This window comes from Poromitra crassiceps (assembly GCF_964638095.1).
Source record: "Poromitra crassiceps genome assembly, chromosome: 20".
Taxonomy (NCBI): Eukaryota; Metazoa; Chordata; class Actinopteri; order Beryciformes; family Melamphaidae; genus Poromitra; species Poromitra crassiceps.
The window spans coordinates 7,979,945-8,007,492 of NC_139637.1; the positions used below are offsets into that span (position 1 = coordinate 7,979,945).

General features: G+C 44.7%; 3 protein-coding genes across 3 annotated transcripts in view; 1 reads left to right on the forward strand and 2 right to left on the reverse strand.

Moving 5' to 3' along the window:
- Positions 1 to 8,701: 8,701 nt before the first annotated feature.
- On the forward strand, positions 8,702 to 13,103 carry LOC310794548 (uncharacterized protein; the record flags this gene model as incomplete). Its single annotated transcript, XM_083656518.1, has 8 exons — positions 8,702 to 8,766; positions 8,860 to 8,917; positions 9,068 to 9,145; positions 9,901 to 10,121; positions 10,226 to 10,928; positions 11,235 to 11,477; positions 11,743 to 11,943; positions 12,483 to 13,103. The coding sequence occupies 8 exons, from the start codon at positions 8,702 to 8,704 to the stop codon at positions 13,101 to 13,103; spliced, it is 2,190 nt and encodes a 729-aa protein (XP_083512644.1).
- Positions 13,104 to 16,494: 3,391 nt separating this feature from the next.
- On the reverse strand, positions 16,495 to 20,579 carry LOC310795170 (28S rRNA (cytosine-C(5))-methyltransferase-like). Its single transcript, XM_083657220.1, has 6 exons — positions 20,452 to 20,579; positions 19,293 to 19,874; positions 18,341 to 18,864; positions 17,617 to 17,827; positions 17,284 to 17,436; positions 16,495 to 16,802 (listed from the first exon to the last, which is right to left on the reverse strand). The coding sequence occupies exons 2-6, from the start codon at positions 19,736 to 19,738 to the stop codon at positions 16,604 to 16,606; spliced, it is 1,533 nt and encodes a 510-aa protein (XP_083513346.1). The 5' UTR covers positions 19,739 to 19,874; positions 20,452 to 20,579; the 3' UTR covers positions 16,495 to 16,603.
- Positions 20,580 to 24,640: 4,061 nt separating this feature from the next.
- Positions 24,641 to 27,548, reverse strand: part of LOC310794549 (uncharacterized protein) — a gene marked incomplete at its 5' end in the record, with an annotated part of 50,979 nt that continues 48,071 nt past the window's right edge. Inside the window, one exon of the mRNA XM_083656519.1 lies at positions 24,641 to 25,933. Within this exon, the coding sequence (XP_083512645.1) occupies positions 25,404 to 25,933 (530 nt within the window). The 3' untranslated portion in view covers positions 24,641 to 25,403. The remainder of the gene's footprint in view (positions 25,934 to 27,548) is intronic.

Sequence of the window (27,548 nt, forward strand, 5' to 3'; positions counted from 1 at the left end):
AGCGCAACCGCATGCATGCTTGTGAAGTTAGTCAGGTTGGGGGAAGGGAAAGTGCAATGCCTTGGTAACTACATTATCCCAATGAGGCAACTGTTGCGGCTAGCTACATTGTGCCAAGATCTCTGTCTCCATCACAATTTTTCTTATTTTTCTTTCATAAAACTTGAAACGTTATAGCTTGTGAGTCAGCCAGTCTCAGAAACGCTTCAAGATGACATGACGTTGGATCACAAGACTCTAGTCTACAATGTACTCATTTCCTTCCTTTCCTCAAAAGAAAGATATCGGCGGTTGCCCCATTGATGATGAGTGGGAGAGAGTAGCCATTTTATAGCAGTTTTATTTTTTTATTTTTTATTTAACCTTTATTTATACAGGTGAATCACCTGTATTGGCTTTTCACAGTGTAGTGATGAGTGATCTGATCAAGGCAGTGTCATTCAGATTAGCATTTCATCTTCACTTCAGTGATCCACGTGGAAGGTTTAATTCAGTGATACTCAACTTGCGGCTGAATTAAATATAATCTTTGGTAACGTTAATTCAGTGGTTCCCAACCTTAGGGTCGTGACCCTAAGTGGGGTCGCCTGGAATTCAAATAGGGTCGCCTGATTATTATTATTATTTTTAACACCACACACAATTTAATACTACCGAAGATGATTTTTTAAATCTTTATATCTGGTAATGTGTTTGAACTGCCTCTTCAATTTGTCCCTTCTTGTACATTTTTGTTTACTTGTGTGTTTTCAGCATGGACGAAGACAAAGACGATAATCTGTATATTGACACCGACTCGGACTCAGCAGACAAGAAGTTGAACCAAGTCAAATGGACACAGGAGGAGGTGAGTGACATTTAACAATTGTTTCTCATACAACAACACCTTGACATTATTTTTTTTTAGCCATTTAGCTGAAAATCCTGAAAACCTGTCACGATTTAAAGTAGAATTGCCAGAATTACAAAACCGGCTGCTCACTGAACCGTAGCAGGCTAGCACTTAAAAAAAAGTATACATACATGGTTGGTCAGCGAACCTTCCTTGAGAAAAATGAACATCAAAATGGATTTATTTATTTTATTTATTTGGCAGGCAGGGACAATGGACAGTCAGAAATTGTCCCAGAATTAGCTAGGAAGCTAAATTTCATCTGAGGTCCCAAAAGTCAGCAGGTTATACTTAAGCAATATAGCACTCGAGCTGCGTGTGTTGTGGCAAATATATCCCGCTGATCAGCTGTTATCCCACGAGGCCGCAGGTGAATACTTGGTTTCCAAGTATGATAATATAATAATAATAATAATAAATATAGCCGCAAGCGGCGATGCGGGGTCCAAGCTTCCGGTGACTTGGGGGGTGTATGTCAGATAATATAGACACTGAATTGCACATTTAATCAGAGTTGGTATGTGCACAAGTGCACAAAGTTTGGTTGAGATTTGGTGACCTGACCAGGTTCAAGCAGTAGTAGCAGTAGTAATAGTAGTGTTAGTGTATATCTGTGTAAGTGTGTGTATATATATGTGTGTGTATATGTGTGAGTATATGTGTGTGTGTGTGTATGTGTGTGTGTGTGTGTATATGTGTGTGTGTGTGTGTGTGTGTGTGTATGTGTGTGTGTGTGTGTGTGGCGTGTGTGTGTGTGTGTGTATAGGTGTATATGTCTGTGGCAATGTGCACTGGAGCTAGCGGCTGAATTACACCAACTAAGGTACAACCTTGCTACAGTGAACATTTAAGCTAGAATCAGGGTGTAAATGACATTTTCAAGTCAACTTGGCATCTCAGGGCTGGTGGAGAGTTTGATTACACCAGGTGAGCAGTATGGAAGCATTCTATCTATTTGTTTATTTGTATGTTTTTGCTCATGGTCAACTTCACTCAGCAGACAGCTCTGTGCCTGTTGTGGTTAGAGTACAGTTCTATCTCTGTGTGTGATGCGTCCAGAGTGCTTTACCCAGTACAGTTGGAGTACAGTACCCAGTTGGAGGTTTCATTCAGCAGGTTTCAAAGATAAGTTGAATTGGATGTTAAAAAACGTTCCCTCTATACTGCCAACTGTCTTGCACCATCTCCATTCATCAGTGATTCAGTGCACCTGGTACAGAGCCTGACCACAGCCCAACTCTGATTGGCTCAGAGTGATGTCAGTCACACTGCAGGATTACAAGCCCGCCAACTTCTGTTTCATGTAAAATACATTGGTGATACATTTTGCAGTGTAAACATTGGTGAACTGAGTTTACAATTATCAAATTATGTGTTCTTAAGTTAAAGCAACTCTGCTCAACATGTGGTAAAATATCAGCCAGGATGAGCGGTTAATGAGTGTCACACCTATGAACAGGTGAGGGCAATGTGACCCCTCAGCACTGGACCCAGATAAAACCACAAGGAAAGATGGCAGGCACACAGCAGGACAAGGTGCAGGGTGATTTTATTTTCCCAACATCAAAAGTGACAGTGAGGCAATCAGCATGTTGTCTGTGGATAAGAACACAAACAGAATTATTTACCCAAATACACAATGTTAACAAGCAATCCAAATTACATCAAACTAGCAATAAACAAACAATGTAACAATCAATTAAAGCAACAATAAACAATATATTTTAACCATGCTAAAGAAAAAAACATATGCAATTCACCTTTAAGGTCAGCATGAGTTGGACTGGCTCACAGCACCTCTGTAGCAGCAGACTGGGGTTTGGGGCAAGTTTTGCACTTCTTTTATAGCCATAGCTCCACCCATCTCCCCACCCACGTGGCACAATCCACAAGTGAGTGAGTGAAGCACTCTGGGAGATGAAGTACACCAGTGGTGGCCATTTTAGTGTGCGTGTGCGTGTGCGTGTGCGTGTGTGTGTGCGCGTGTGCGTGTGCGTGTGCAAACAGACAAAATAGTCATAGGAAGTAGTATGTTTAGCAATAAAAAACAATATAACAATCAAACAAACAATAAACAATATATTTTAACCATGGCTAAAGAGAAAAACATATGCAATTCACCTTTAAGATCAGGATGGCTTGGAATGGCAATTCAACAATGGCTAACAAAACTACAACTTACTTAATAATGCATCTGAAGGGAGGCTAAACACCAAAGGACCGAAACACCAACACAGCCTCTACTGCAGTAACGGACACACACTGAGTGTAGAGGCTGATTAGCGTCTTAAGTGCAGGTGTGTGGTGATCAGTCCAGAATTAGGTGCAGGTGTGGTGTATATGTGTGTGCGTGTGTGTACGTGTGTGTGTGTGTGCGCGTGTGTGTGTGTGTGTGCGCGTGTGCGTGTGTGTGTGTGTGTGTGTGCTTTTGATGACTATAGCCAGCACCCTGCATTGCAGCTTGTCATGCAGTCCATTTACCATTAAGGACATGTCTGTATTACACACATAATCCACCACTTTACATTAAAAGTCTGCCCTGAATGGAGATGTTTGAACTAATTGGTGTGGGTTGTGCTGTTACAATGGAAGTAAAGTAAAGGTAAAGTCCCACTGATTGTCACACAATGTGTGAAATTTGTTCTCCGCATTTGACCCATCCCCTGGGGGAGCGGTGAGCGCCGCGCTCGGGAATCATATGGTGATCTAACCCCCCAATTCCAACCCTTTGATGCTGAGTGCCAAGCAGGGAGGCAAATGGGTCTCATTTTTATAGTCTTTGCTATGACTCGGCCGGGGATCGAACTCACGACCTCCCAGTCTCAGGGCGGACATTCAGACCACAAGGCCACTGAGCTGGACACATGAGTGACAAGGATAATTCAGATTTAATTCTCTTTTTGGACCTTTCACATCTGAAGACACAATAATGTATTGGAATGTTTTTCCTTTCATATATCTGAAAGAAGGCTCCCAGCAAACACAATTACATCATGATGATGTTCTGATATCATCTTTCAGTGACGTCCAGGACTAGGCCAAATCACAGCCGATTTGGGGATCATTTAGACATCTACACAGGAATGTCAAGAGGACGTCGAAATATGACGTTACCATAAATAGGCATATTCAGTTATTCTGCTATGTACACAGTGTGTATTCAGCAGCGTTATACATAATTATATCCAGATTAACCTTTATTCTACATTTTCAAAAAATAAAACAGTTACCTGGCCGTGGTTTGAACCCAGGACCTCCAGCTTTGGTGTCTGCTACTTTACCCCTACACCATCCTTCCACAGCAATGACAAGGCATGGATATAACCTTATTATGGCATAAACTTGTTTTTATTCAAACGTGGGTGTCAAGTCTTTGTGGATCGGGCATTACTGTGTGACATCTAAACCAACTATGTATTATGCTACAGCAGATGCAGAACCCCAAAACACATTAACCCCACCCAAAATGCTACATTCCAACTTCCAGTAGTAGTAGTAGTAGTAGTAGTAGTATTAGTAGTAGTAGTAGTAATAGTAGCAGAAGTAGTAATAGTAGTAGTAGTAGTGTTGGTAGTAGTGGGAGTGGTAGCAGAAGTAGCAGCAGTAGTTGTAATTGACCGGTTAATGAGTTGTGGGCAATTTAGTGTTGGCGTGTGTTTCATTAAAAGTTTAGAGATTTATCATTTCAAAACGGTTTCACGTATCCAAAATCCTTTACTAACCTTAGGTCGGGGTAGCCCATAGATGACCCAGAAAAAGTTTTGTGTGATTTGGCCAAACGGTCTAGGAGGAGCTCGCAAAAGTAGGTTTTTGATCAAATTCAAAATGGCGGAAAATCTACCACACAGAAATGGGCGTGGCCTAGTGGGTTAGATACATGATGCTCCAGGGAAACCAGTAGATGTGGAATTTTGATTCTACAGCTCGCAGTTCAGAAGTTATGGACCGACAAACATGAAATTGGCTGTTATAGCGCCACCATCTGGTGGATTGGTGTAATTTTTTTACTCTGAGTAGTGGGTGATGTCGTGAACCTGTGTGGAAAGTTTGGGTGATGGGGGGTGTATGGTTTCTGAGATCCACACACTTTTAGGGCAGGAAAAGAACAAAAGTAAATACACAAAAGTTTAAACATTTATCATTTCAAGACGGTTTCACGTATCCAAATTCTTTCTAAGATTTTAAATCAGGGAAGTCCAGAGATGACACACAAAAAGTGTGGGCTCATTTGGGCAAATGGCCTAGGACGAGTTCGTTTTTTTTTTTTTTGAGAAAGTCCAAGATGGCGGAAAATCTAGGCACACGCAAATGGGCGTGGCCTATATGGATAGATGCGTATTGATCCAGGGAATACAGCCGAAGTGGAATTTTGATTCTACGCCACACGGTTCAGAAGATATGGACCATAACGCAAAATGGTCTGTTATAGCGCCACCATCTGGCCAATATGGCTAATTTTTTGTCTCTGAGTAGTGGGGCACATTTCCAACCTATGTGCAAAGTCTGGCTACTGTACCCCTTACGGTTTTTGCCGTGCATACTGTTTTAGCGGAGAATAAAAAAAAAAAGAATAATAATAATAAACGGAACAGATACAATAGGGATCCACGCACTTCGTGCTTGGACCCCTAATAATAATAAACGGAACAGATACAATAGGGATCCACGCACTTCGTGCTTGGACCCCTAATAATACTATAAGTCCGACTGGCATGGCATTCTGATCGAGTCAGTTGAAACACTACTGTAAGGCGGGACCGCAAGAACGTGCGGGTGATTTGATTGGATCGTTCTGGAGACTGAAGTTGACATTGGCCAATCCTGGCGCTTGCTGAGAAGCTGAGAGCTTTCTGGAAAGCCCGACACGCAGCTCGAGCGCAGCGCTGCATTCTCAGCGCTTGCTGAGAAGCTGAGAGTTTTCTGCAAAGCCCGACACCAACTAACGTTACGGGGTTAAATGCGGGGTTAACAGCCTTTTTTTGCAAAGAAGACATTAGCCCGCGTCTATTCTTGAAGTATTAGTAAAGTTATAAGCGAAGATCGATTCACAAGGATCTGACAGCTGTCTCCGCCATTTGTTTTTTCTACATTGTCATTTGAGGTAACCAAAGCCTTTTAGTAAGAGAGTTGCCATGGCAACTCATAACCCATGGCCATGGGTTATTGGAGTGGGCTACGGGATTTATACAATGGCTGTGAACCAATCAGATTGCTTGATTTGAGAGAGCCGTTTTATAATTCAGAATAATACCTTTTATGGCCTTGCTTGCTAACTCAGAATTTCAATTCTATCTTTTAAGGATTACATTGTATTTGATTACATTGTATTTGATTACATTGTATCTGATTACATTGTATCTGATTACATTGTATCTGATTACATTGTATTTGATTACATTGTATCTGAATTGTTGTTGTCCTCCAATTTACAGGACGAAAATCTCAAAATCCTCATCAGCAACTTTGGAAAGAAAGATTGGAAAACCATCGCCAGTTTCTTACCTGTGAGTAACTGTTGCAGTGCCATTTATATTAGGAATCTCATCATGATGAATCCTTCCTTCTTCCTTGCATTTCATACATCATTCATTCCTTCATTCATCCGTTCATTCATTCATTTGTTTATTTGATTATTTTTCAGATTTGTTTCTATAAAAAATTTCATAGCAGTAATAAACTATGTATGTAGCACTCATGTGTGTGTGTGGGGGGGGGGGGTGATTAAAAATAAATGGTAAACATTAAGAAATCAGATTACAAGTGCGCAGAATCCAAACCATGACAGAAAGGCAGTAAAAGTTAATCTTCAGAAGGGATTTATTTTTGCTGTCACAGGGGCGGACAGACTTCCAGTGTATGGACCGCTGGAAAAAATACCTGGATCCTGACGTGGTCAGGGGCAGCTGGACCAAGGAAGAAGATGAGAAGGTGAGAAATGAGTCACACAATCTCTGAGGCTGACCAGTTAACTATTCACGATCATGTTACTCATCTTTTAAGCACCAGTTCATTTGACCACAGGACCAGGACGCAACATTTCTTCAGTCTCTCACGAATGTTGTTTGAAAGTCAAGTTTGTATACTTTTCTGTTAGACACTGTATGAGCTGTTCTAATGTGTCAAACATCATCAGGTACTTCAAGCAGGTTAAATCAAACACTAAGAATCATTTCTAATTGCGCTTCAGGGACTAACAGAATTATGGAAATAATTACTCTGCTTTGGAAAATGATGAAATCAATCGTATCCACCCCTTCCGTTTGTGTCCATATTTGTTTTCTCCGTTTAGGTGATTGAGCTTGTTGCCCAGCATGGCACCAAAAACTGGGCTGTGGTAGCTAAGAACCTGAAGGGGCGGCAGGGGAAACAGTGTCGTGAGCGCTGGAACAACCACCTTGACCCGCTTGTCAAAAAGTCAAACTGGAGCAACGAGGAAGACCTCATCGTCTACAAAGCCCAAAGCATTCTGGGAAACCGGTGGGCCGAGATCGCCAGGCTTCTCCCTGGAAGGTGGGGCACATAGCAGTGGTTGATTCGTTGACATTAGTCTTGATGTTCGACAAGGTGGATGGTCCATCAGAAAGAAGATGATGTACTGTAATACAGTATATATATATATATATATATATATATATATATATATATATGTGTGTGTGTGTGTGTGTGTGTATATCAATCAATCAATCTTTATTAGCAGACACAAGGTCCAATAAAAACACACAGTAAAAAAAAAAAAATATATATATATATATATATATATATATAATGTGTGTGTGTGTGTGTGTGTATCTATATATATATATATATATATATATGTGTGTGTGTGTGTGTGTGTGTGTGTGTGTGTGTATATATATATATATGTGTGTGTGTGTATACCGGTATATACTGTATATATGTGTATCTAATCCCGTTGACTCGACATAAACATGCATCAGATTGCTGTAAACCTAATATAAGTAACGATGCTGAGGTGTCAATGCTAATTTTCAATCCCTCTGGCAGGACGGACAATGCTATTAAGAACCATTGGAACGCGACCATCAGACGTAAAGCCGAGCTGGGTTTATTCAATGAAGATCTTGACAGCGTCACCGTCGACATCCAGCAGTTTGAGCACGGAGAGGTACGATACTCGGAGATCATTGAGATTAGCACTTGTCTAAAAATCTGAACTGGGGCGCATAGTAATTGCAAATACTTTGTATGCATTGTTTTAGCCTGTTTGGTAACACATGGGTGGTATTTGGCACAGAGGACAATGCGATGAGTGCCATAATGTTTGGCCAATCACAGGAAAGTATTTGAATGCATTTTCTGTGATGGGCAACTGACCTAAATGGTCCTGATGTTATGCGACCCATAGGGGTGTCAAAAATAATCGATTATAAGATGCATCGCGATGCGGACGTGCACGATTCTGCATCGATTCACAAATGTCAAAAATCGATTATTAAATTATTATTGTTATTATTTTATTTTTTTTAATAATCAAATAAAACATAATTGAAGTACATGCAGTTGTTTATTTTAATTATGGATCATAATACAATGCAATTCCAAATGCACTTTTATTTTAAAAGTAGCCACACAGTGAGAAAAAAGAAAGTGAGAAAAAATAAATCATGTATTGCGGAAAGAAGTGATGCAGCGATTTAAGATGCATCGATAATCGTAATCGAATCGAATCGTAGCCCTCTGAATCGTAATCGAATCGAATCGTGAGGCCAGTGAAGATTCACAGCCCCAGGCCTTCTAACAACATACAGCATTAATAACATGCGCACCATAGACGGTAGGGTTGGCACGATGGCGTCGACCATGGTCGATGGGCCGACCCCCATCCACCTCCGAGCCTTCTACATCGGACCATCGTTGATTTAAAAAATATCCAACATATGCTAAATAGCTTCAGCTCTGGTCACAGTTTCAGCACCAGCCCCTCCGCCTGCCCTCTCTCTGCTGAGTGTGGCGCGCTGTCTGCCCACCCCCACCGTCAACAAGGGTGCCATCGTCCATCGTGATGTGTCACTGTGGAACCATCGCGATGGCACTTTGGTTGACATCGCACACGCCTAATAGACAGATGACATAATACTAATGCCATGCTGTATAGTACATACATGCACAATAGAAGTCTCTACATTCAAGTTGGTGTGGTCTGTTGTCTTGCAGGTAGACTTCAAGTGTGACGTTGTTCTAGACACTGAGCCGGCACCTCCTTTGACGAGTGGCCGCGTCCCTCTTGTGGCGGTTAGAATGCTATAATCATTACATTTCAATGACACTATATCAATTCGATGATCAATGTGTTTTGTTGTTCTCGATGCCCAAGCCATTGATGTGTCTCACTGTAGTCATGTGGTGTGGCTACAAGATCAGACGTGTTGTATATGTATTCATGACTGGGTCTTGAAAAGTATTCAAGTTGATAGATCAATTTAGGGAAAATTAAGGCCCTTAAAAAGTCTTAATCACTATTTGATGAGGTATTAAATTGTAGCCTGGGTAAACCCAGCCCCCAGTGACCTGCTCTCAGGCTCACCTGCTTACAGTCACGCTAGTGACTGGGAACTGAGAGAGCAGGTCACGTGGGGGCTGGCTTTACCTAGGCTAATTAAATTGTGTAGCTATTATGCTGATTGCGTTAAGTGGGCATACTGTATGCTATCGTCTCATATCGATCGCAGCCCCCTGAATTGAATCGAAATCGTATTGTGGCAGACTTTGTGCTATCAGCAAATATCTGTTGTCCAAAGAATCTATATATCCTATTGTGATGAAACTTGTGATTTACACCAATATTGCTGGCGTTGATGTCTTAAAATATATTGAAAAGGTCTTAAAAAAAGCCTTAAAATGTATTGAATTTAACTTCAGGATTCCTAACCTGTCATAGAAAAGTGCTTATTTGCCAAGGCACACACAGCTGGCAAGCATGTATGCATAATATGTAGGGCTAAGATAGTTCTTCACTTTTTAACTCCTACTCTTTACTGGTCCTGTAGCTCAACCCCAAGAAAGAGACAAAGCCGAAGGAGGAGAAGAAAGTCAAGCAGAAGAAGGTCCCTCCTCCACAGACCTTACCATCGAGGAAGGAGTATTCCTCGCGCCCCCTCAGCTCCAGCTCCAGCTCCAGCCCAGCCATTGCACCGGTCCAGATGGAGATCCAGGGGAAGCTCACTGAGGCAGCGCTGAGGATGATTGCCGAGGACATGCTGCCTCTCAGGTGACTTTCACTGGAAAAACACGCAATTTGAGACCGTCAGTTAAATTGAGAATAGTTTGAAGATGTACAATATCAACCTGTCATCTTCTCTTTGTTCCTCTCAGTTTTGTGGAAGGCACAGGCTTCAGGTCGTTCATGAGCACCATCATTGGTCCTCAGTACAGCAAGCTCTCGCAGCGCGCCGTGGGCCAGCATCTGTACGAGGACGTGGAGAAGAAAGTCAAGCCCCAGTTTATCCACGACCTGAAAGCCTGCCTGGCCACCGCCAGCGGCGGGGAGGGCGTCATTCACGTCACCTTTGACCTGTGGGCAGGTGGCCAATCGTCGGAGGAGCCCATCGTCGCCGTGCAGCTCCACTACCTCAACGACAGCTGGCAGATCCGTCATCCCACCGTGGCGTTCCGTCGCCTCGGCCGCAAGAACCTGAGCGGCGCCGTGGCCCGTGAGCTGGAAGGCGTGCTGCTGAGCTACGGCATTTTCCCGCACAACATCGGCTACGTCCTCCCCAACCAGGCCAAGGAAGCGGTGGCGGCCAACAGCTTGTTCTGCGACTACAAGATCATGTGCTCGTCTCACAGGGGGGAACCGGACGGAGACGAGTTGGTGGCCTTTCTGTCGGACCAGCTGTCCGAAACGGAGGAGTCGCCCTTCTCAGAGCTGCAGATGGGAACCGGGACCAGCTGTGTGGCCAAAATGCTGCAGCTGGTGATCAAGGAGGCACTGAAGAACTCCAGGGTTGTGGAGAACCTGCTCTCCCAGGTCCACAATGTGGTGGCTTTCTTCAGGAGCAGCGCCTACTGGACCGAGGTAGGAGAAATACGCTTGTGTTGTATTTTTTTCAGGTAAAGCTTTACAACCCAGGTGTTTTAATACAAGGTGTAAAGGGACCTTGTATTAAAATGCATTTTGGGTGATTAAATTCCAATCGGATAGTTTTTTATTTAATGTAGTGATTTCATTATACACCCATCATGTCCCCAGAACATTTCCTTTAGTAAACTGACAGATACTTTTTCAATGGGGAATCACAGAATTTAGCGAGATAAAAAAAAACAATTTCTGTCTCTAGAGACGCATGGTACTTATATGGCCGTCACACGTTTTCTTTCTCAGGTGCTGTTGAAGGAGTGCGGCCTGTCTCTGTCCCCTCCCTCCAGTAGTTGCCGTTGGAACTCCATGATGATCTCCATGCGCCGGATGGTCCAGGAGACGGCCTGGAGCGCCATCACATCCGTCCTGGCCCAGGCTCGAATAGAGGCCAAGGACACCACCAGTGCCCCGCCGCTGGTCCAGGCCAAGCGGGAACAGGTGGTCGACATCCTGGGTCTCCTCGAGCCCTTTGAGGAAGCCATCCAGGTAAGAGAGTTACGAGGTGCCAACATAGGCAAAGCTCAGCCTAGGCAAGTTAGTTCCAATAGCCTTAGAGAGCAGAGCATGCTGTTTTACATGGGTTGCAGATCTACTTCTGGTGGGTTTCACACCTGACAACAGTTTTAGTTTTTTGTTATTTTATTGTTTTTTGTTTTTGTATGTTGGATAATTTAGATTTGAGATGTATTTAATTTGTAACCAGTAGTATATTGTTGGTAGAAACTGACTGACTGCTTTACTTTAAACCCAGGTCCTCCAGGGAAATGGGGTGACCATCTCCTTCATCATCCCCTCCATCGTTGGCCTGGATAAGAGCTTGGAGAACCGCAGCACCAGCTACACCCACTTCTCCAAGGGCCTGCGCATGGGCCTCCACACCCACTTCCAGTCCATGATCCTCCAGAGGGACCTGATCGTCGCCGCCGTGCTCGACCCCAGGATCAAACTGCAGGTATGGAGTTTGGACAGATGTATGAAGTTTGTTGTCATCCTTGATCTAAAGTAGATCAATTGAACGATGACAAAGAGAGATGGGAGATGGTGGGCCCAAAATGGCTTTAGAGGGGGGCAGTATGACATAGACAAAATTCTGTTTCTCAGACAAAATAGCTCTTTTGCCACATCTGATCCTATAGATTTAATGGAAAAGAAAACAATGGTTTGACTGCTTTCCAAACACCCGGAAAAGTCTCAGTAGTGAAGATAAAAATAAAATAAAATAGCATTCAACATATTTTCAGATGTTAAAAGCTACATTTCTGTCCATACCTGTGACCCAGGCAAGATGGCTGCCTTCTGTTACACAGTGTAACAGCAATGCCCCATCCAATCTGTGGTAGATCTATGAGTGAGAGAACGTCATCCACAAATAATTGTTCTGTCGTTTTGCAACAATGGTTCTTTGAGTTTAAATGTAATCTGTCAAAGTACAAATCACAGTTTGTATCTGGCCTTGGAAGCAAAACTCTAACCCTGACTGCCTTTTTCCAGCCATTCCCTGATGCCAAACAGGAAGGAGAGATGTTCCTAATGGCTCTGTCAAAGTCCCAGGCTCGCTCCATGGTGGAGGAGACGGTGGAGGAGACAGTGGAAAACATGGACGCCGTGGCCTCTCCCACTGTGGAGGCAGCTGAACAGACGACAGGCGAGGGAACGCAAAGCAAGCAGGACCACGAAGAGGAGAGCCAGTCCAACTCGATCGCGGACGCTTCCGGCGCCGGCTTAGACGACACCGACGGCGGCGATGGAGACGGCGAAAACGACGTCAAGCGCAAGTCCGACTCCATCTTCAACTTTCTCCAGCCACCCGCCAAAAAGAAGAAGATCTCTGAGCTGGACATGTACCTGTCAGAGCCGCTGCTGTGCGCTAACTCCAGCTTGCCGTTCTGGAGGTGTGCTAACCGCTTCCCCCGGCTGCAGAACATTGTCAGGAAGCTGCTGGCCGTACCGGCCACCTCGGGGGGCTTCGACCGCCTCTGTCCAATGGCCACATGCATCGTCCGGGCCAAGAGGAGCCGTCTGCCCCCACACACCACAGAGAGGCTGCTTCTGTACAGAGACTCCCTAAGAGGGAAGAACGCAAAGAAGACCAACGGCGTCGCCAAACACTGAAGTGCCTCCAGCTCATTCCATCATTCAGCACAAACTGCATACTTCACCTAATAATACGTCCAGCTTGCACACGTTACTGACACCAGCCTCAGGTCTCAGAGGCCATTTACACCTGGCATTAACATGCGTTTTCTGCCATCAGATTGCAATCCGATTGTATTTTATCACTTCAGCCTGATTCCATTTACACCTGGCACTAACATGCGTTTTGGGTGAACAGATTGCAATCCGATTGCTCTCCAGCTCGAACGTCATCACGCGCGCGCCCCCTGAACGTGTGCATGCATGTTTGCATACATGCACAGGGAAATAGAGGTTATTGTTAAGCTCAAATGCACAGTGAACGTCCCCTTCACCTGGACAAAACGATGGCCGATCACGCAGCACTGCATCTATTTCTTTATAAAAAGGACACGTTGCTCTGCCCCTGCCACTTTTCTTGTTCTTGTCCTTGGCCTGTCTGTAAGCCGTGTTTCCATTACTAAATATCGCAATAAAAATCGGGTAATGCAAACACGTAAATTTCGAAAAACCTCCCAAATATTGCAAAAAGCTTTTGCGCTCTCATGAGGTAGTTTTTCAGACGTGTCGATATAGCAGTTTTCTCTGTAGGTTCTTCTCCCATGGAGCTGGGAGACACTGGGTCCGAGACACACACACATACGTTTTCCGTGCATGTCATTGGCTGTAACCACCTGTGTTGCGTTCAGGTAACATCCTAAATTACAACGTTATACAATTGAGAGCATAATTTCTCTTTTATATCAACACTTCTCCTTTGGAAAAGGAGCGGAAAATGAAAGGAAAATGAGGGAGAAAGGGTTCGATAAGCCGTGGCAAAACCTTCGCAGCAAAACTTTGAAGCAACGCTACCTAGCAGAAAGAGAGTGTTGTGCAAAAACGGAGCGGGGGGGGGGGGGGGGGGGAGAAAGAGAATTTTTAGCCGGTCCGGTGACAGGCTGCCTGTGTGTGTGTGCGCATTTGACACAGCGGCGAGATGAGGGCACACACCGGTGCGGTGTATTTCCGTATGGTAGTTTTGCTGAATGCGTTTTGAGAGGACGCATTGCATTTACACTTGTGTTAAATGTTGTCATAATGCGTCTGACCACCTCCGGAGGTGGTTTGGCCGATCAGATTGCAATCCTTCTTCAATGCGTTTTGGGGGTGTTTACACCTGTACTTTCAAGTGATAAAATACAATCGGATTGCAATCTGATGGCAGAAAACGCATGTTAATGCCAGGTGTAAATGGCCTCTCAGTCTATATCCACACCACTCATTTAGAGAGAGTAAAACAACAACAATCCAAAGTGGTTAGGTTAGTGTTAGTGTTAGTTAGGTTAGTGTCCCTTCGTGCAGAAAGGCCGGTGGTAGGCAGAAGTCTTGTGCTTGTAAACAGATAAAATGGAGTCATATAATGTAACGTTGCTCGGGGGAAAATCTCTCCATGTTACAAAGTGATCTCCAGTTTGTTTCACTACGGAGAATAGCGGGGGGGGGGGGGGGAGAGCGCCATTTCTGGTCACGTGACAGAGGGCCGTCGGTTTGGTTTGGTTTGTTAGCCGCCGTTCAAACAACTATTTTTGACAATTAGTGCCCAGACGATTGGTAGGCGGAGCTCTCCCAACTGTGACACAATCCCACTCACTTTTCACTTCCTGAAGGGGGGGATAGTCTGTTTAGCTTTAGAATGATATTTAGAATCGACACAGCCCGGGAATATCATCAACAGCTAAATCAGTGCAACAGGTGCAGGATTTGTTGGTGTCATTTGGTGTCTACTCTTCATATTATGATCAGTTGGTTTGGTTCAAACTGAAATGTTCCTCTTGATGTTCCTTGTTCCCCTTTTCATGGTTAGTATGTCAGACCTGAGATCATCTGACAAACATTCCCAATAGTGCTCCAGGATGTAACCAGTCGGCCTTTATGGACACACTATATGAACGCTAATGACTTGAACGATACAAAATAATACCTCTGATTAATAGTTTATTTCTCCTGCTGACTTGTTTTCGTTTGTGAGACACCAGGTGCAGGTTCACTTTGCAGTAAAACGTTTTTTTTTTCAGCCTGCAAACTGTTTTGTTTGCGTTTGCTTTTCTGTAGGTCAGTGATGCTTCAAATGACTGAACTGTGATGTTGAATTGTTTTCACACTGTCGCGTTTTGCATCTTCATTTGACACGAGTTAAGCAGCTGACCTACATTCAATGTACACGTATGTCACGATACGATGTTATGTCACGATACGATGTTATGTCACAGGAGTCAGGCGTTGGGCAGATTTTTTCAACATACGGTTACAGCAACAATTGAACGTAATTAATGAATGTAAACACCTTCGTCCAATCAGAAGCCATCCTTGTAATCATCAATTGGGTCAAGTATTGGTCAACATCTTGATCAAGCTGCTTCTGGTGGACGGACCTCTTTTCTCGCATTGTTTATTTAACTGATGGAAATATCCAGAGAATGTTACAGAATAAATGTTATGTTAATGTTATGGAATAAAGCCTTTTTTCTCTACAATACTCTGTCTGTGCCTTGTTTTCATGTGTTGAAGTTCAGCATTAACCCATTGATACCTGATGCAGCATTCCCTTTAAGACCGCGAACCGCAAATGAGGGATATACATGCAAATGCTGCATCAGGTATCAATGGGTTAACCCAGTGTGGCCATTAACTGTTAACAATTAACAATTGATTACTTAACAATTTATTTTGTCTAAATTCAGAATTTTCAAGCGGAAGTTGGTTATACCTAACCTGAAGCTGCCATATGGATGTAGGTTGGTTCACATTTGAATTGTTGAACAATGCCCCCCCCATCTGGTGGATTCAGGTTTAGGTTATACCTCCTACACATAAACAATGGGTTGGAGAAGTGATGGCTCATCTAAAACTTGAAAAGTTGAAATACTCAATTCGAGGGTCTGTGCAAAAGTTTTTTAAAGTCTGGCAACCATTTTTAAATTATTTTGAGTCTCAATATGCTACAATAGAGTAAAATGATATTCTGTCTACTTTTTTATGTTTCTATAATAAGGTGGTGATGGGAACTGTGTGAGGTAGTGGTCATCAGTTATACGTATGTTGCTGTTTTGTTTTGTCTTTTATTTTATTTTTGTGTCTCAATGTGGGAAAGGGGGGTTTACGTTTCGTGAGTTTGTCTGTTTGAAAAAATAAAAACAAATATTTGAATAAATTCATTATTTTAATATTTAGAAAAATGTATAGTCAGATAGTCAAGACAATAGTCTGGAAACAAATATTTTCCCATACTCTTCCTTTTTCCAGATCTGGAAAATAGTCTAATCAAATTCCATATTTTCATAGGAACCCTGGGCACAGACAGAGGCAATGTTATAGAGTAAAAAAAAATCTTTATTTTCAGTTCCATTCCCCAGATGTTTCATTGGAAAGGTATAGGCCCTGTGCATGACATTCCCCTCCAGACAACACGGTGGCAGTCTCTCCATTTTAAATGTTCAGTTTCACTCTGCTTTGGCTGCCTTCTTTTTCTTCTTCCTCTTCCTCTTCTTCTTGGCTGGCATACCGACGGCGTGCACTTCAGGTTTGTCCTCCGTCGCCTCCATCTCCTCCTCCTCGCTGGCTGCTGGCTCTCCTGGAGAGGCAGCAGGCTTCTCCTCACAGACAGACGGGCGGCAGGGTGTCTCCTCTGGACCGGAGTCACTGTTAGAGAGCAGAGGGAGGGAAGCAAACATGTTGATGCTGTTGTGTGGAAACCTTGTGAATTCAGTTCAGGTGTTTTAGATGGTTCGGACTAACTTGACTGTTCTTGTGGTCCTCAACCTGGGAGTCTATCAGCGAAAATACATTCAAAACATTCCTTTATAGATTACACTCCTGCCTAGATTTCTTTGATGACAGAAAGGTGTCTGGAAGAGGAAATCACACATCAAAAACAAATGACTACGGTACTTCTAATTAATTTGCATTATCAGGGGAAGTGTCCAAAATGCATAAGTCTATTGCATTTGTAAAGTAAGACTTTTAGGTGGAATTGGCTCGAATAGAATAGACAGTTTCCCCTAAAGGTTTTACTTTACAAATTACAGAGTACAGATTGCACAGGATAAAAAAAAAAATCATGATTTCCACAATCATTTAAAATTTAAATGATTTAAATTTTAAATCACTGGACAATATTTACATGATGTGCAGCGCTTGCTCCTGGTCTTCACAGTGTTTCTCCAGCAGAGCCACAAAGAAGCCGTGTGTGAGGGTGGTGCTGGTGCTGGCACGCAGGCACTGGCTGAGCGGCTGCAGCCCACGCTCCGGCCACTGGGCCAGCAGAGGAACCAGCCTGAGGGGGAGACAGAGACGTCCAGGGGAGGGTTCAATATTTACTGTTCATAATCCAGATATTCAAACTGCACGTTAGTGCGGTCCCAAACACTGTCCACTTGCAAAAACGGAAACGCTGTAATTGCAATATAAAATGCAGCCGGACACCTTTAGCCCGCAGCAGGTGGAGTAGACCTACCTGAAGCCGGGGTTTTGCTGCAGACAGGCAGTGACGACCTCCTCGTTCTCCTGGCTGTGGATGGAGCAGGTGGAGTAGACCAGGCGCTGCAGGCGGGGGAAGCGCAGGCCGTGGTTCAGGCAGCGCAGCTGGAAGGAGGCCAGGGAGGCCAGACGAGCTTGCTGCTTCTCCCTGTCAGTGGAGGAGGCGTCGTCACGCAGACACACCATACCTGCAAAATACACACACACACACACACACACACACACACACACACACACACGTCATAAGCAAATGATATGAGAGGGGAAAATGCACACAATCACTGATGAGGAAACCTTGCGAGGCAGCTGGATTCACGCGAGATCATGAGATCACGAACACACGACACACAAACCATCTGGCAGCGTCAGGTTACTGATGAGGTGCAGGCTGACCGAAAGCAATACAAATCTGATCCAGGACTGTTGTAAACTAAACATGGGGTTACTGATCGTGTGTTACTGATCGTGTGTTATAGCATACTAGATGATTATTATTATTATTATTATTAGTGTTATAGCATACTAGAAATAGAGCACGCTTCCAGTATTTCCAGCGCCCACTCAGCTGACCGTGCTCATTTCTACTGTACCTCGTACTTTGGTTCGCGTGTGAGAGCAAACACGCGCTCGAGGTCTCGCCTGCTTCGCGCTTCATCGCTGCAGCAGCACCACCAACTATGAGATCAAACACTGAATCCTACCTGATCCGCTGCACGAGGGATCCAGCAGGACAAACTCCACGTCTTTATACTGCGGGCTGTCAGGATCCACCTTCAGGAAGTCCTGGTTGGCCAGCTGCTGACACGTGACCCCCGCCCGCAGCAGGAGGGTGGACATGGTGGACAGACGCTTGGCGTCCAAATCAAAGGCAAACAGCTTCCCCTTGTTCTTCAAGATGGCCGCCAGGTGGCTGGTCTTGTTGCCCGGGGCGGCGCAGGCGTCGAGGACGTGGCTGCCGGGCGGCGGGTCGAGGAGGTGGGCAGGGAGGCAGCTGGCTTTGTCCTGCAGGATGATGTGACCCGCCTTGTACAAGAAGTGGTCATGGAAGTCCGTCTTAGGAGCAAAGACCAGCAGGTCCGAGAGGTGCAGATCCCTCACAAAGGATTTCTTCTTCAGGCTCAGGTCCTCCAGCCTCCAGGCCTGTCCCAGGTAGGAGAACCCGTCCCTCTTCAGGTAGTCGACGGCATCGTCCACCGTGGTCTTCAGGGTGTTCACGCGCACATACCTGGCAGAGATATTTAGAGTTTAGTATTCGTCATCAAGTTTTTATTTCGTTTTTGATTTTTGTTTTCAATTCAGTTTAGTTAGTTAGTTAGTTTCCAGAGTGGGTTTGCTCTTTATATATATATATATATATATATATATATATATATATATAATATATATATATATATATAATGGGGTGGTGGGGGTATTTGCCAAGGGCAACAACACTGTGAAGGCAATTCACTCAGAGTTATATAGACATCTTAGTCTCAATACATACATTATGCATCAATGCCTCCTCATGCTTCTGTTGACAAATTTGACCAAATTTTGTCAAAGACTAAAACTAAAGAAATGTTCTGTATATTTTTTATTTTAGTTAGTTTTGTAAGAACACAATATATTTTCAGTTCGTTTAGCTTCAGTTAACTCTAATACCCTTGATACCTGGGCAGCTGCTCGGCCTCGGGTGGCTGGACGCTGGTGGCAGGGAGCAGGTCCTGGTTCCTGCTGACCTTGTGTTTGATCTTGATGCGGGCCAGCTCCGCCTGCAGTCTGGACCGGTGCTTCATCATCACGGCCTTCCAGGCACCGCCGCACTTCAGCCCCCGGCCCAGCAGCAGGTCGTACACCAGCACTTTGGCCAGGCTCATCTTCAGCCGGCTCAGTTTGAGCAGCTTGGTGGACCTGATGATTTCCTGCAGGATGGACGAGTACTTCTGGGTCTCGCACACCAGGGCGAACAGCTGCTTGATGTTCTCAAAGCCGCTGTCGTACACCAGAGTCTTCAGAGCGCCCTGCTTCTGCTCAGCTTTCTCCAGGATCTCAGCAGCTCTCGTGTACAGCGCCATGGCTGAAAACAACTCCTCTGGAAAAGAAGAGTGTAAAACCATCTTAGGCGCTCACTGACAATTCCAGCCCAGGTTGGACCAGTCTAAACCCAGTCGCTTTTGATCTAGATCAGAGGTTTTTAAAGTGAGTGGGAGGCAGGCCTCCCCAGGAGGGCTCCAAGCAGTTTCAGGCGAGACTCTGTGAATGGAAGTGAAAAAATAGTACATTAGTTTTTAAAAGGTTGTCACATAGAATAGACTGAATGAGTGTGATTTGGTTAAAGAGATACCGTAGTTCAGATATACAGTAGTTTTGGGGAATTTGAGAGTTTTTCCCAGAGTCAGATCAAATAAATACCATCAGACAGGCCTTTCTATGTATTTGGTGTCGTCTGATGTATGTTAAACAGTAATATCAAGCTATCTTGTCACAAATGTTGAGTGTCTGGACTCAAATAATCATGATCCCATAGGCATAGGCAATTGAGCGAGGGGGGGGGGGGGGGTCCTTTTCCCAACCCTTGTCTGGGGGGCGGCCCACAGTCTCAGACTTTGAAAACCCCTGACCTAGGTTAGAGCATTTGTAAGTACAATAAAATATACTGTCAATGATCTCTAAACCATATATTTTTGTGTGAGACAACATGAAATGCTCCAAAAATAGAGCATGGTGTTGTTATACGTCGTAGACAAAAGGCTTTCAATATGTAATAATCTTTTCCAGGTATGAAATCCTCTGTTTGATAATTTGAATGTAAAACAAATAGTAAACATACCTCTGTTCTGGTCGCTGTTAGCAAAAGACACTGGTTGTAATATTAATGAGGCTTGACAACGACTTTATATCAGCATAAATTTAGTAGCTACTCGTGCAGTTCAGTATACAGCTCATGCGCGTGATTTCTAACCCCACATAGGATAAGCAATAACCACGCCCTGTGGCGCCGGGATTGGCCAGGAGCAACACTGGAGGGCACGCAGCCCAGCGATTTCATGAACCAACTGAATAGCTCTTGAGAAGACAGCGATATTGAGAGCGGACATTGAAATGAATTATGGTCACCTACCTTCCTTAGCATAGTAATAATAATAATAATAAGCATAATAATTGTAATCTACACAATGTACACAATCTACAAAAACATGCAATAATATAAACGGTGTTGTGTTCACGTTCATAGCTCATATAATATAATGTATCGTTAATTTCAAGCTCAATTCTTACCCAGAGAAAAGGTACAGCACTGAAAATGTAACAAGCAATAGTTTTTTAAACATCTTTATTTTAAAAGATGAAAAACCCCAGGTGCTTTAGTCCCAAGCTTCAATGCTCCTGGCCAATCCCGGCGCCACAGGGCGTGGTTATTGCTTATCCTATGTGGGGTTAGAAATCACGCAGCTCATGCAGTTCAGCTCAGTATCACGTTCTGTTTGCTTCCGTGTTACGTACAGTGTCATCAACTACGGATACTCATGAGGTACAAAAGCCCATTACATCACACTGGTGATCATCTGCGACTTGGCGACGTTTGACCATTGATGACTACACTCTGTAAAGTTTCAAAATGAGACCACAGCACAAAGGGAGTAGCGTTATAAATCTTTTAGTTAACTTGTAGTTTGCTAGAGGCACATGTCACTTATTCTATCGCCACCGGCTCTCTGATTCTTCCGGTCTCCTTCTACCCACGAAGAAGACAGGCCACTAATATCCCAACAACAAACCGAGAGCGCCGTCTGGTGGAACAACATGAGAACATCACATGCATGTGCTGCTAATCCAGTGTGCTTTGCACCCTCATTCAGGTCTACACGCACTCCTGCCTACCTGAACTCCCTCATTCAGGTCTACACCCCCTCCTGCCTACCTGAACTCCCTCATTCAGGTCTACACCCCCTCCTGCCTACCTGAACTCCCTCATTCAGGTCTACACCCCCCCCCCCCCACACATTGTAACATAGGAGTGTAAACAGAGCTCTTATTATTGAGTCACTAAAGCTCCTGGTTTAAAAAAAGAGGCAGAGCTTCATCTTAATCTAGGGGGAAATCAGGAGACAGTGATGTCAGGGTGAGCTGAACCTGGAAGCATGGCACAGGGTCAAGGGTCAATTCACTTTCTATTCAGCCAGTTAAGCTGCTGGATTCAATCAACAAACTGAGAACAAAATCTTGAAAAAGGTTCATACATGCTGTGTTGAAAGAAATCAATGAGAATCAAGACTCTATGACTGACCAATGGACCAGGGCCGGCGCCAGGATGAAATGACTGAGGGGGCTGTTATAACTGGCGAGGGGGCTGACTTTTTTTTTTTTTTTTTTTTTTTTTTTTTTTTTATATGATATTTTTATATCGTAAAACATAGGTTATATACCCGCTATGCCTATTTCTGGACTTTTTAACCATAATAACCTCTGAAAAGCGCAATAACACAAGAAAGACTACTATTTAAAATCAAATAAAACATTTATTTCACAGCAGCAGATTAAGGCATTAATAGAGGTTCAAGGGTTCATAGGTTCAAATTTAATAAATAGCTACATCTCTGACACCTTGTGACAACCAAAGCACAGCAAATAGCGCTTCCCTGCCAATTCTGAAACAACAGAGCTATGTTTACAGGGGGTAGCCTACATCAACTTAAACTGATCAAATTTGATGAAGACTGCAGAAACAGCAGCCTAAACATGTCAGGTACAAACATTGCCTAACTGGCCTTTATAGATTAACTGTTATTTAAAAAAAACAAAAAAAACATTTTTTTTTTTTTTTTCAAGTGAGGGGGCCGAAAATTGAACTGAGGGGGCTAAGCCCCCTGAGGCCCCCTCGTGGCGCCGGGCCTGCAATGGACAGAAGCTTGACTTCACTGGTTGAAATGAATTTGAGCCAAACCATGCACACAACTCATTTGATATTTGATAAACAATTTGTTTCTACCTGTTGCTCTCTTGCATTTTGCAATTTGATCCTTCTTTAATCTGTTTTCAATTAATTCCTGTTAGCTTTTACTTGTTTTATTCCCTGTCAAACACTTAATAACTCTACCTGCAAAAGTGCTAAAGAAATAAAACATAATTATTAATGTATTCATATTATTGCCAAACACCACTGTCTTTCTCACTAAGCATGCGGTGTACGCCCATGTGTTACTTCTTCAGATGATATATTTGACATGACATGATATGACTGAGGGAAGGCAGAAAGCAGCTTGATTAGTTGATGCAGTTGTAGCACTTCATTGCTACTGTGCAGCCTTTTTGCACTAACTTATCAACTGAACACTCAGCACTTTGTATTGTTTTGATAACTTTGAATCATGCAGGGAAGTTTTGCTGATCGTGGCTCTTTAACAGCAACACTCTTCATATTCCTCGTCTGCTGACTTGCTTTGGGTTGAGTGTGAAGTCTTCAAACTAAATCAATTATAGATTTATCGGTTAAAATTAGACCTTTGCAGCTCGGACTCAGCAGGGAAATAAAACAGAATATGAGCACATAAAATATGAAATAAAAATAAAGTTTCCTCAGTTGTCAGCAGCAGAGGGAGCCAGAGAGCTGTTGAAGAAGATGAGAGACTGTGATGCTGACAGACAGACATCACATAACTACACATTTACTCATTTACTGTGTAGTCATGTGTTGTTATTTTAGTTTCCATAATTAAGGTTTGTCTTTTAATTTAATTTAATCCAGATCAGTGGTTCTCAATGTGAGGTCCGGGGGGACCACCAGGGGTCTTTGAGGAGGTTCCAGGTGGTCCCAAGCAAACTGATGAATTACATTTCCAAGAAGTGAAAACAAATAGATGTAGGCCTAGAAGAATGACTGTTTTGATCTCAGTTTCTCTGTTATCTCTACAATACAGACACACGTACATCAATGTGTCCAGAGAAACAACTGACTAGATCATTATACAAAACCAACATGCAGGAAACTATGATTCCAACTGTGTATAGTTTACCACGCCCATTGTTATTGTCACATGACCCCACAGCTTCACGTCTTCTCCCTCCCTAGAGAGCTCTCTCACACACACACACACACACACACACACACACACACACACACACACACACACACACACACACGAGTCGCGCGCTGCAGTTTATCTGCCGAGTGTGGGAAAAAAACAGAGTGGATGGACCAAACCACTTTGGCGCACATTGCGGGGGTGGGGGGTGTCAACAGCCTATCAGAATGCGGTTTGTGTGGTGGCCACGTGGGTCACTTGTAAATCTGACCAATCAACAACCACACACGTGAATATCAAGCGCTAGACAGAAGAAAGGAGCATTGCAAAACGTTGTAAATGTGTCTCTAATCTTGATGAAACAGTTAGAGATGAGGTGTAGAGGCTCTGCTGTGCTGTGGCAACATGTTGGAAGTCAACTGAAATCATTTGACTCCTTATTCTTAAATCATCAAACTCACAGTTTTTACCACAACAATCAGCAAATGAATCAGGATTTCAGCCACAGCTGCGCACACACAGACGAGCGCGCGCAGACGCACACACACACACACACACACACGTTTTTTATTAAATAATAGTGAAATAAAGCAGAATGGGTCAGATTTGTTTAATGGCAGATGTTGATACTTATATGCACACTACACACTCATCTCTTCATGACCTCATATCAACAAGATATGATTTGATTTGAGGAACATTGTAATCACATGTTAAGTCAAAGTTATATAAAAAGTATAGAATCAAATGTTTGAAACCAACACGATCAAACAATGTGAATTTAACCTTAAATTGTTGGAAACATGAGAGATGTTTAGTTTGGTGACATGAATAAAATACAAACATAACAAAGGTCCAAAAGAAAGAGATTTTAACCTGTCAATCATCAACGACTGTGTGTGTGTGTGTGTGTGTGTGTGTGTGTGTGTGTGTTTGTGTGTGTGATCCTGTACAGAGTGAAGCATCATGTCAGCAGCTGTGTTTGCTCACAGTGTGTTTCTCTCTCACTCCTCTATCTAACACAAGCCGTTTTCCCACATGCGTACCGGAAAATTACCTGTAAGTCAATATCGGACATTTCCCTTCACACTTCGGCTCGCGCATGTGGGAATCTATCAGCGAATTTGCCTGTATGTTGTGGGGGCGGGGGGAGGGGGGAGCTTATTTGGGGGGTCGGCAAAACTCGAAATAAGTTCGCTTGTCAGTTGTCACACAATAAATCACACTCGTTTGACTTAAGAGCAGCGTCAAGCCGCCAGCATAATCAACACAGCCGATTTACCCCTCCCCTCTCTGCTCGAGAGCAGCAGCCACAGACAGACACAGCGAGAAAGGCTTGCAAGCTGCTCAACGCTTGTATGTATGTAGAGAAAGCAGACTGGCTTCGTTTGATGTGTCCGGGGTTGCCTTCGGAAATCAGCAAGCTGACATAGGCTACTGCTCTTATTAGGCTATCACAAGATCATTTCGCCAGTTTGCTTTAATGTGCGCGAATGATTAGATTATGCCCGCTGGAACATTAAGCAACGTGTGTAGGCTACTTCTCGCCCATGATTGAAGGACCGCTGTCGCGGAAAATGACTGGAACCGTTTCCACTTGCGTCCCCTTAAGAGCATACCGGTCTTCTGACTAGGTCGAAAGTGGTGAAATGTCGGGGACGACGGGGTCGCGCTTATACCGGCATGGCGCCTTTCTCACATGCAGGCATTAGACCACATTCCGGTCATTTTGCGGTACAAAGCGCATGTGGGAAAAGGGCTACAGAGACACTGAGGCACCATAAGACCAGTCTAACCTAAACCCAGGGTACAGAGGTTCAGTGAAGGTGGAGTTGAACGTGTGGATGTGAATCAGTTTGTCAGAGGAAACTTTGTAGAAGGACAGAGAGCCAGCAGGCCAGTCAAGATACACTGCGACTCTGTTAGAGCGAGAGGAGGAGGGGGGAGGTATGACTGTGTCTCTGTTATTGTGCCAGGCTCTGTAACCAGCATCAGAGCAGAACAGACTCCAGGACTTTTCATTCCCTCCAAGCCTGCTGTCAGCACCCGCTCCTCTCCTGCTGATTCCTCTGTAAGTCACTCCTATAAGAACCGTTCCTTTCCTCTTCACCTCCCAGTAACAGCGACCAGTCAAACCATCTCTACACAGCAGCTGAGCCCTGCTGTCAAATCTCTCTGGGTGACCAGGATATGGCTGCTCCTCTCTCCCCCTCGTCACCTTTCTGTTGTCTTCAGACAGGAGGAGGTGTCTGCCTGCTGTGTTTGGGTCCAGTGTGAGTTCACAGGCATCTGATGAGAGAACAAGACTCAATACAGAAACTCTTTTGATTCTAATAGAGCTGTTTATTATCTGTTGATTTATGAACACTTTGACCTTTAATTCATCACACTTTCATGGTGACACATTCTATCAGCCATCATCTTCATTCACAGCAGGACTGAATGAAGAGATGTCACAAGCTGCTGTGAGGGACTTTCCATGTCAGCAGTTGACTGTTTAATACTTTATTTAGCTGAAACAAAGGAGGCTATTCTGATGTCTCTGTCAAAGCATAACACTGCTTTTAACACCATTGATATCATTTATATAGTCAAACATGTTCAAGTCCAAACTCTACTTCAATCTGCCTTTTCTCATGTTCATACCAGAGTAGGACAGACACACACACACACACACACACACACACACCACACACGCACACCACACACACACACACACACACACACACCGCACGCACACACACCACACACAGACACCTCACCCCCCCCCCACACACACACATCACCACCCCCCCACACACCCCCCCCACACACACACACACACACACAGACACCTCACCCCACACACACACCACCCCCCACACACACAGACACCTCACCCCCCCACACACACACCTCACCCCGACACACACCTCACCCCCCCCCACACACACACACAGACACCTCACCCCACACACACACATCACCCCCTCACTCACACACACACACACACACACCTCACCCCCCCCCCCCCACACACACAGACACCTCACCTCACCTCACACACACACACACATCACCCCCCCCCACACACACAGACAGCTCACCCCCCCACACACACACACCTCACCCCCCCCACACACACACATCACCCCCCCCCCCACACACACACAGACAGCTCACCCCCCCACACACACACACCTCACCTCACCCCCCCCACACACACATCACCCCCCCCCACACACACACACATAGACAGCTCACCCCCCCACACACACACACCTCACCCCCCCCCACACACACACAGACACCTCACCCCACACACACACACACACACACACTCTCTGACAGCTCACCCCCCCACACACACAGACACCTCACCCCCCCACACACACACACCTCACCCCCCCCACACACAGACACCTCACCCCACACACACATCACCCCCCCCACACACACAGACACCTCACCCCCCCACACACACCTCACCCCCCCCCACACACACACACAGACACCTCACCCTACACACACACACACACACACCTCACCTCACCCCCCCACACACACACACATCACCCCCCCCCCACACACACAGACACCTCACCCCCCCACACACACATCACCCCCCCCCACACACACACACCTCACCCCCCCACACACAGACACCTCACCCCACACACACATCACCCCCCCCCCACACACAGACACCTCACCCCCCCACACACCTCACCCCCCCCCACACACACACACCTCACCTCACCCCACACACACATCACCCCCCCCCCCCACACACAGACACCTTACCCCGACACACACATCACCCCCCCCCCCACACACACACACCTCACCCCCCCCACACACACACAGACACCCCCCCCCCACACACACACACACAGACAGCTCACCCCCCACACACACACACACA